At 42.1% G+C, this 11,057-nt stretch overlaps 1 protein-coding gene across 1 annotated transcript in view; it reads right to left on the bottom strand.

Annotated features, from left to right (window-relative positions):
• The window catches only part of Mettl16 (methyltransferase 16, N6-methyladenosine), a 54,117-nt gene extending 43,843 nt beyond the window's left edge, over window positions 1–10,274 (bottom strand). Inside the window, exons 1-2 of the mRNA XM_055620401.1 lie at window positions 10,150–10,274; window positions 7,667–7,794 (exon numbers count right to left, since the gene is read on the bottom strand). Of these exons, the coding sequence (XP_055476376.1) occupies window positions 7,667–7,794 (128 nt within the window). The 5' untranslated portion in view covers window positions 10,150–10,274. The remainder of the gene's footprint in view (window positions 1–7,666; window positions 7,795–10,149) is intronic.
• Window positions 10,275–11,057: the final 783 nt, after the last annotated feature.

The following is an 11,057-nucleotide window of genomic DNA, read 5'->3' as shown; positions in this document are numbered from 1 at the left end:
AGATAGATAGATAGATAGATAGATAGATAGATAGATAGATAGATAGATAGATAGGATAGACAGACAGATAAAAGCATTTGCCGCTCTTACACAGGGCCTGGGTTTAGTTCCCAGTACCCACAGCAGAGCAGTTCACCATACCACATGTAACTCCCTCTTCTGACCCCTGCAGACACAGGACACTTATTTAAATAAAAGCCAAAGACTCATACACATACAATAAATCACACACACACATGCATGTATGCACCCCAAGATAGAGAAATAGCTCAGTAGTAGAATGCTTGATTTACAATCAAGAAACCCTGTACTTAAGCCCTTTATCAGAAATTAACCAATCCTTTTCAGGTTCCTCAAAATGAAGAATTAAATCTATGAATAATTACAATGCTATATAATTCTTTTAAATTTTTATTTATTTATTATGTGAATGTGTCCATGTGCCACGGTGCACGCAGTGGTCAAGACAATCTGTGGGAGTTGATGCTCTTCTTATACTATATAGGGTCCTGGGGAATCAAACTCAGGTCTTCAGGCTGGTGTCAGGTCCCTTTTATCCACATGCCAACTAGCTCTATGGTCCCTAAATGTTCTCTGTGACCTATTCCTTGCTTTCCTCCTTTCTGTTACATTCCGCCCTACTACACAGTTCTCCAAACTGGCTACATCTATTTCCTACACACTGAATTCTTGTTCCACTTCTCTTCAACCTTCAACAGCCATCCCACCATCACTGCCTTCTTTTAACTAATTTTCCAATGCCTATGAAATATTCCACTCAGATAATCCAAAGTCCTCAGATCCAATATGCTAAACTGAAAATAACCACCTCCCTATAGACAGCTCACGCCGTGCTCTGCTCTGTGCTTCTAAGTGGCACTACCACTTTCCCTCTGGCTACAGGAGGGCCTCAGGCGCTACACATGGCTCTTCTCTTCCTCATTTCTACCGTGTACTGCTAATTATGCCAGAATTTCTCTGAGCTTTACTTACTGCCTTCACCTACATAGGCCACTAATACTTAACCTGGCATACTAAAACCATTTCCTACTTACTTTAATTCTCTCTGCAATCCATCCTCCATAGTGTTCTTAGAACATACCATTTATGAGCTGGAGAGATAACTCAGCATTTAAGTATCTGTCCTTACAGAGGACCCAGGTTTGAATCCCAACACCCACAAGGTGGCTCACTGTTTCAGTGGATCCAGTGCCCTTTTCTGACTTTTGGAGGATCCTGCACACACAGAGTGCACATATGTACACTAAGGTCAGGCACACACACATACACATAAAACAAACAAAAAAATGTATCTGTTTAAACACAATTCTGAACATTTGATTTGCTTACCTTAAAAAAGAGTTAACCTCTTTTTTAAGAGGGCATAATGACACACGCTTGCTGTGGATGTACACATTTTTGTTTTGAACCCACATGTAGGATATGGGACTGATTCAGAATGTCCACAGCAGCAAACTATTTGCCTCATGCGGCCTCTGAGAGGGGCGCTTTGACAAATGGAGAAAGTTTAATTCTGAGAGGGAATAAATGCCAGGGCCAAGAGAGTGTTGAGGGGGCTCCAAGAAAGAAGGCTGCTGGTGTCCACCCATGCTGCTCCTGATTGCTGTTGATGCAGTGTGATGAGAAGAACTTGAAGATATCCTAAAATGTATATGAGTGTTCTATCTGCATTTACATCTGCCAGAAGAAGGAATCAGTTCACATTATAGATGGTTGTGAGCCACCATGTGGTTGCTGGGAATTGAACTCATGACCATTGGAAGACCAGACAGTGCTCTTAACCACTGAGCCATCTCTCCAGCCCCAAGATATCCTAAAATGAAGATTGGACTTGCCCTAAGGAATCCCATGACCCCAGCCAGCAGGAAGTAGCTAAGGAAAATTCCAGCCCTTATCCCTACTGCCTTTCTTACCCTCCTATATGGTGTTGGGGTGTTGGAAAGGATTGGGGTGGAGAAGGGAGAAAGAAATATAAGAAACGTAAATAAAATAGAATTAAAAGGTACACCAACACACTTCTAATGCCACCACTTCAGAGACAAAGGCAGGCAGGTCTCTGTAAATTTGAGACCAGTCAGGGCTAAAGTAAGTAAATGAATGAATGATGAGAGCAGAGGCTAGACATGTAATTTCAGCAGTCAGTATACTGGGGCACAATAATTGCTGGGGGTGGGGGGGAGAGTCTGGAGAGAAGGCTCAGAGGTTAGGAGCACTGGCTGTTCTTCCAAAGGTCCTGAGTTCAATTCCCAGCAACCACATGCTGGCTTACAACCATCTATAACAAGATCTTCTGAACTGCAGGAGTATATGCAGGCAGAATAGTGTGTGTGTGTGTGTGTGTGTGTGTGTAAGAGAGAGAGAAAGAGAGAGAGGGAGGCAGGGAGGGAGGGAGAGAGGGAAAGAGAGAGAGAGGGAGGGAGAGAGAGAGATCTCGCCACATTTTGTTGAACAGTCTAATTTACTCCATAATTCTCTCTTTCACTGTGTATGGCAGAGGGCGTTAAGGGGGTCATGGACTTGCTATACAGCCCAAGCTATACAGTAAAATACTACGATTAATTTGGAGGGAATTTGTTTACAAACACTATGATCTGAAAAGGCATTAAATGCCAAAGCATGCTGCCAAATTCAGTGCAAATATAATTCTGTGTTATAAAGGCAGAATTAGAAGAAATAAAAAATGTATTCTTTTTTTTAATTTTTTATTAATTACACTTTATTCATTTTGTATCCCCCATAAGCCCCTCTCTCCTCCCCAAAAATGTATTCTTAAAAAAAAATGTATTCTTTTCAAAAAATTTTAATTTACAACTCAGGTTTTTAGCATTTGTTTTTAATTTATTATTTATGTGTGTATGTGCTTATTTATTTACTTACTGTTTTTGTTTTTGTTTTTTGAGACAGTGTTTCTCTGTGTAGCCTTGGCTGTCCCTGACTCACTTTTTTAAAAAAGATTTATTATTTATACAACATTCTGCCTGTACACCAGATCTTATTATAGATGGTTGTGAGCCACCATGTGGTTGCTGGGAATTTAACTCAGGACCTTTGGAAGAACAGTGAGTGTTCTTAACCTCTGAGCCATCTCTCCAGCCCCCTGACTCACTTTTGTAGACCAGGCTGGCCTAGAACTCATAGAGATCCACCGGCCTCTGCAGAACTGCCTCTGGACCCGGCTATTTATTTATTTTAAACCAAAACTTCCATTTTACATATCCCACTTTTTGTTTTAAAAAATGGCCTTTTCTCTACTATTAATGAACTATATACAATAAGAATACTTATGAGAGCTTCGAGTGGTGGTGCACGCCTTTAATCCCAGCACTTAGTAGGCAGAGGCAGGCAGATCACTAGAGTTCAGGGCCAGCCTGGTCTACAAAGAGAGTCCAGGACAGCCAGTGCTACACAGAGAAACCCTGTCTCAAAATAATAATAATAATAAGAATTATTATTATTATTATTATTATTATTATTATTATTATTATTATTATTATTATGTCCAGTCCATTTGTATTTGGCATCTTTGGAAAAAGTATTCTATTATTTATCCTTTCTTGGTGAGTCCAAAATTCTGTATCTAAATCCCTTTCTTATCCTATTTTGTATCTATCAACCTAAAAACATCTATCTAGACCTTAAAACATTGTTTTAGACCTAAAGCATTGTCTTAGTGCCTAAACAACTACACTGAGTATGACTGTCTAGTCTTCAACCCCATCATGGACTTTACAAGGAAATACTATTACCCTAAGTATGTAGGAAGCGTAGAGCTTTTGGAACTATAGACATAACAGAGACACTGACTGCCTAGACAGTCACCAGAGGTTGCTGTGTCACTGGGGCATCCAGTCTTCAGCTTATAACCCCAGAATATCTGACAGGCTTTTCTGGGAAGCAGGAATTTTAAGGACTGACCATATAGTCTCTGCAAAGCTGGACATTCAGTTTTCCAGTATCCTATTTGTACACAGTTTGCTCAGACAGCCTGCTCTCAGCAGTTGAAGGACAGTTTTTTTCTCTAGTGGCTACCTTGTCATATTTTTTCTTTGATGCCTATCATCTTCTTTGAAGTAGATTTGCGGTGCTGCCAGGAGCAGACATGTCTGTCAGACAAGCTTTCATTATTTAAAATATTTTAAATACCATATTCTGTAGATCTCCGAAGTGTTTGAAGACTACCTCTTTATCTTCCATAATCCTATCTGTCTGTCTTTCTATCTACTGGATAATAGAGCAACACTGCTTCACTGCTTGTTTCCAGCTATATACTATTTGATTAGCCTTAAAAACATACAAAAACTAATTAAAAATTATTTCTGGGGGCTGAAGAGATGGCTCAGTGGTTAAGAACTCTGTCTGCTCTTCCAAAGGACCCAGGTTCAATTCCCAGCACCCACATGGCAGCTCACAACTGTCTGTAATGCCAACTCAAAGGTATCTGACACCTTCATACTAATGCACATAAAATAGAAATTAAATAAATTATTTTTTAAAAATTATTTCTGTAATTAACTAAACTAACATCTAACAAGACATAAGATTATCTATAGATGACTATTAATTTACATCTCCAATCATCCTGAACAGTTTGTAATAGTTAGCTTTCAAAAGACTAAAACATTACACCACATTTTTAAATAAACTGTGTATGTACAATACAGTAAGCCAAAGTTGAACAAAACAATCTTAAATTTCTATCAATATACAATAATCCATGCCAATACATAATATTTGAAACTAATAAATTCAATAATCTACCTTTCATTCTATCATCCTACAGCCCCACATCGGGTACCACCTGTAGCATTCATTTTTAAACTATTTTATTTAGGATGTTTAGGCCTCAACCTCCATTCCAACCTCCCAACTCTACACTGGACAGAAAAGGTTAACAGGGAGAGGGGATGCAGACGCCTTTACTTCCTCTGGCTGTTTGGGGGAATATGCCAATCTCCATCAACAGCAAAGGCAGCCAGCAGCCTCCTCCAAGCCACTGCATCTCCAAGCATGTCTGCTCCAAGCCATCACACTGTCCATCTGTGGTCTCTTCAAACTGCTACACACCACACACCACCACCGCACATCACACCTTCTCTTTCTGGGCTCTCATATTTACATGCTCGAGAGCCCTAGACCACGCTCCTCTCCATGCCACACATGGCAGGCCAATACCAGCTGCCAAAGATCACAGTCACATGTGACAGTTACCAGCTGTGGACAAACTAAAGCCCAAATAAAATCCACACTTGGGATTAAAACAAAAACATGTTTTCATAACTGAATTTACAAAGAAACCAAAAGTTCCATTACACAGGTTCAATTGCAAGAACTAGCTATGTGGAAACATGTTTAATGAAAAAATAAATAAATAAAGCCATTTAACTGGGTCTATTAAGCAATATAAGGAGCCCATGACAGATAAAATATGCTATGAAAAGGGGAAGAAGTCAGGCCTGGTGGTGTATATCTGTAATCCCGACACTAGGTGAGACAGAGGCAGGTGGATCTCTGCAAGTCCTGGACAGCCAAGGCTACACAGAGAAACACTGTCTCAAAGAAGAAAAAAAAAAAAAAAAAAAAAAAGGAAAGAGAGAGAGAAAAGGGGGGAAAAGGGGACTTATAAAATTAATAGAAAACAATGCAATTGCCAGCCAAAACTCAGGTTTAGTAACACATGTAAAAAACCGCAGTCACCAGCTGGTTTTGGTAGTATAAGCCTTTAATCCCAACATTCAGGGAGGCAGAGGCAGGTGATCTCTGAGCTTGAAGCCAAACTGCTCTATACAGCAAGTTCCAGGACAGCCAGCACTACACAGAGAAACCCTGTCTTGAAAAATAAAAAATAAAAAAAGAAACCACATTCACAATAGCATCAAAAATGGATACGGTCATTCAAGTAATTAAGACTGAATTTCAGGGGACTGGAGATATGGCTCAGGGGTTAAGAGCATTGGCTGCTTTTCCAGGAGGATCCTGGTTTGATTCTCAGCACCTACATGGGTGCTGAACTTACAACTGTCTGTAACTCTAATTAAGAGGATCTGACACCAGAAGTTCTGACCTCCACAGGTGCCAAACGCATGTGGTGCAGACATATATGCAGGCAAAACACCCATACACACAAAAATTACAAAAACGACAACACACACACACAAACTTAATTTCAGGGTGGCAGAGATGGCCCACTGAGTAAAGGAGTTTGCTACCAAGCCTGACTAAAGACTTGAGTTCCATCCCTGGGTCCCACCTGGTAGAAACAGACTTGCACATGTGCAAGATGGCAAGCACAGCCTACCCACCACCAAACAGACATAAGGACAACTTTCCCCGAGAGAGGACTTTTACTTTGTTTTGTTTTTTTCTTTATTTTTCCTTTATGTATATGGCATGTAGTGCCCTCAAAGGCAAGAAGAGGGTGTCATATCCCTGGAGTTACAGACACCAGTGAGCCAGCATGTGTGCTGGAATCCAAACCCAGGTCTTCTGGAAGAGCGGCCAGAGCTCTAACCACTGAACCATCTCCCCAGCCTCCCAAGAACGGTTCTTTAGTCAAAAATATATAAATAACTGTTCTCTGATGCCAGGATACCAACACAAGTCCTCAGAACTATGAATTTCTTGCTTGTTTTCTTTTCTTGTTTGTTTTTTCAAGACGGGTTTTTATATAGCCATTCATGAACCTCGCTCTGTAGACCAGGCTGGCCTCAAACTCAGGAAAAAAAAAAAAACAAAAAAAACTTGGCACAATTGAAAAGCATTAGGACCTTCACAAGGTGGTGGGTGGGGATGTTTTAAGTCATTAAGGGTATGTCTCCAAAGGGCTGAGACCCTGTCCCTTCTCATCTCACTTCTCAGTAGCTACACTGTCTCATCAACAAAGCTACTGTATCTTCGAGTAAAATCTCCAACCATTACTCTTCCTACTCTGACTTCTACTTTCTTCCACTGACTAATACACAAAACCGTAAAACAAAAGACTGAAGAACAGTGTCAGGGACAGGGTGACAGAGAGATGGCTCAGGGCTCAGATGGCCGCTAACAAGCCTGGCAGGGTCTGTTGTGCACCTGTAACCTCAGGTGTAACACTTATTTTCTCACATTCTCATATCATTATCATAATTTCTGCCTTCCTCTGTTTTTAAGAGTTCAGTATAGTCTCAAACTCATTATGGAGCCAAGGATGCCCTTGAACTGATCCTCCTGCCTCCACCTCCCAAATACTGGCATCACAGTTCTGCTCCACCACACCTGTGTTATTCAGTGCTAGAAACAGGGCTTCATGAATGCCAGGGCAAGTGCAACAACTAAGCTACATTCCTGGTGCAAACATTCTAGTGATTACCTTCCTACCTCACATGAAAACAAAAAAGACATTCCGCCCTTCACCAAGGACTGGGTCATATAAGGCACAACCCGAGTCTGACTCATAGAAGCGGTCAGTTGGCCATTAGGAGACTTTTCAATTTTCTCACTTGGTAGATTTAAAAAATTGATCCCCAGGGTGGAAAACCTGTTTGTCCAAGGTCATGTGAGACCTTTCACGGAATGTATATGGCTAACACTCAGTCCTTCTGTTAGTCCAGCTTGCTTTCTATCAGATCATATACAAGTGATACATATTAGTAACTTTTCATGTGTTACCTACCTTACTCTCCCATTCAGATTTATCTGAATATGCTGCTTAAAATCTGGATATTTGGATGCCAGATATGCGAAGTCAGGTGGCTTGTCCTTGTATCTATTTCTTGCATGCATTGATTTGCTTAGAGCCATCTTTAAAGAGAGAAGGAAGAAGGGATGTGAGAGGGGAAATCAACATACTTAGTTTTAAAAGCAACATGCCTCTACCATCAGTACTTGAGAGGCAGAGGCAGGATCAGCCTGGGCTACATAGTGAGTCCCAGGCCTGTTTGGGTTACAGTGTGAGACTCTGCCTCAAAACCAAACACAAACAGTAAAGCAAGTAAGCAGTGCTCTTAAGTCCAGCTTGCTACCACATTCAGTACTCTCAATAAACCTGCCCCGCCCCGCAAGAGGACATAGCTATTGCAGAGCACTTGCCCAATCTGCTCAAGGCCCTGCTTCAACCGCCAGAATTAAACACACGTACACACGTACAGACAGGGAGAAACTCAATGTATGGCAGTTTTTAATTCCCTAATATTTGAATGTTCCCTACAGACACCTGGGTAAAAAGGAGCATAAATGAAGACAGACCCCAGGCCCCAAGACTATCAAAGGGAAATGGTTTTCTTTCATGTAATGCTGGACAGCAACAAAAAGACAGGCACTCCTCTAACAAGTTCAAGAGATGCTGATACATTAGGACTCTGCAACACACTAAAGAAGACAGTTCACAAGCATGTACTCTGAACATATGTGACCCAAGTTAAATTACAATCTTGGCCAATTCAATTCATTTTCTACACTACTTATTCTGGCCATAACACAGAATATTCTGGCTATAAAGTGACTCCTTTGATTAACTTCTGTAAAAAAAAATTTCAACTGGGACTTTAATCAGTCTCACACATGCTATAGCATGGAGCTGCTACACCCCAGATGAACTCACTTGTGGGTTTGTAGCTGGCTGCTACACCATTCCTCAAAGTTAAATGGGTGTCGGCTCTTACCCAGCACCAGTATTGTCACTTCTCACTGAGCTCACTCTGTCCCTGCCACACTGGCCTATAAGCCATTTCTAGATCAAATAAGGCACATTCATGCCTTAGGGCTATTTGTACTTGTCTTTTTGTTGCTCTTAGACAAGGTCTCCAGCAGCCAAGGCTGGCTGGGAACTCACAATGTACCCAAGGCTAGTCGTGAATTCCTTATCCTCCTAAGTACTGGGACTCCAGTGTCCACCATCACATGGCACTTGCTGGCATGGATTGCTTCCCCCTCCCCTCCCCATGAAATGTACATACACTGAACATATTCCCACCTCATTTATGTCTCTGGTCACCTCGTTAATAGCTTTCCTGAGCACCTCACTAAAGCATTCAGTGACTAACACACACTAAATTACCTTCTTAACATCTATCTTTTGAATTTACTCACTTGACATTCTATACACATTTGCCTTAATTTTTAAAATCTTCCCTACAAGTAAACTTCATGAGGGAAAACATTTGTTCACTGAGGTACCCCAACACTTAAAATTGCCTGTAAGAGTAGGCACTCAACTATTTGTTGATTAGTAAGAATATGAAGTCGCCTGGAGATGTAGGTCAGAGTGACAGAGCATTTGCATAGTGTGCAAGGCCCTGGGTTCAGTCTTCAACATCAAAGGAAATGTATAAACCGCCGAAATATAGCACTCTCTTCCTGAATGGGCAGCCCCGCTGAATCTCAACAATGACAAAAAAGGCCCATCTGAGTGAGGCCAAAAACTAAAGACCTTGAGGCCAGCCTTCTTTCCTCTTTAACACTTCATGCTTCCTTGTTTCCTCTTGGCCTTTACATCTTCACAGACACACCATTTCTTCTAATGCATAAACCTACAGGGCAGTCTAAATTTGGCTTTTAGAATAGCAAACTTTGGTAGCTGTGGAAATGGATTTGAGGTACGAGCACCTTCCTAAAGGACCTGGGTTCGATTCCCAGCACCCACATGACTGCTGACGACCCTCTGTAACTCAGTCCCAAGGTATCGTCTTCTGGCCTCCGCCCGCACTGTGCACGTGGTGCACAGATACACATTCCGGCAAAACACATATACGTAGAAAGTTTTTTCAAAGGGAGGGGATGTTTTTAAAAGAACAGGAAACTCAGCAAACGCCTCCCACCTCGACCCTAACACCTTCGTTTTCTCCCCACCTCACAAATTTGACTTTTCTTCTAGTTCTGCCACCTCTCTGGCTCATCTATGCCTTCTTCCCGCCTTGGTTTCAGCACTCTCTCTCTCTCTCTCCATCAGCCTAGACAAGTAGGGAGTGGAGAGAGAAAGGGAAGATCTCTCCTTCAACTCCTCTTACCTACCCACCCTACCGCCTGCATTAGCGCCCACACCAGCCCCGAGTACCTGGCTTCAGACACCTTAATAAGCCCTTGAGGAGCTAAAAGCCGGTGAGCCAAGGATTACCCGAACCATGAGCGCAACCGCATAAAAGATTTTAAACCACGCACCTTTTAGGCCAAAGTAGTAGCAGGACGACGTGCGTAGCTGGGGCCTGCACAAGCCGAGAATCCAAACCTACTCACCCAGCCAAGCTCCTGGAAACGCAGATGCTACGCTCCCAGCGCGCCGCCATCTTGTGAATCCAATCAGCGCCGTGATTGGACAAGCTACTATCGCGAGACCTTCGGCCTAGCTTGAAGAAAGAAGGAACTGTCGCGGTACCTGGAGTTTGGGGAGCGTTTTCGCTGGGACGTTGGGGTCGTGGTCTCTTTCTGGTGAGCTCACCAGTCCGCAAGAGAGCTAGTTTGGTGGTGGTTGTTGTTTAGATGGTGGTTTCTCGTTTAGTTTGTTTGAGATCAGGGCTCTTCTGTGGTCCAGGCCGGCATGGAACTATGTAATCCAGACTAGTCAAGGTCTTGAAACCATCCTCCTGTGTGTGTGTGTGTGTGTGTGTATATATATATATATGGATGGATATATACATACACATATATGTATGTTTATATATGTATATATCTTCAGCTCACTCCAGGCTTGGGCAGGGAATAGGGAAGCTAGAAAAGGATTCTCTTGGGTTTTATGCCAATTATTGTACAGCGAATCTATGTGATGATACATTGAGAAGTTACAGATAAACCGGTGAGGAGGGCATACTGGCGCTTAGAGAGTGCTTTGGGGCGAGGTGGGCCCGTTAACTGCAGATGTCTCTGCAGTTAAGAGCACTGGCTGCTTCAACAAAAAAACCCAGGTTCAATTCCCTGCACCCACATGGTAAATCAAAACTGTAACTGTAGTCCCTAATGCCTCACGGGGCAGGAGGCATGCACGTGGTGCACAACATGCAGGAAAACACCCGTACACAGAAAAGTAAACCTTTAAAAAATTATTAAAGGGACTGATTTGGCTAAAAAGCATT

This window comes from Psammomys obesus, unplaced genomic scaffold (genome assembly GCF_907164565.1).
Source record: "Psammomys obesus unplaced genomic scaffold, mPsaObe1.curated_primary_1811, whole genome shotgun sequence".
NCBI lineage: Eukaryota > Metazoa > Chordata > Mammalia > Rodentia > Muridae > Psammomys > Psammomys obesus.
This window is presented reverse-complemented; position numbering and strand designations above follow the sequence as displayed.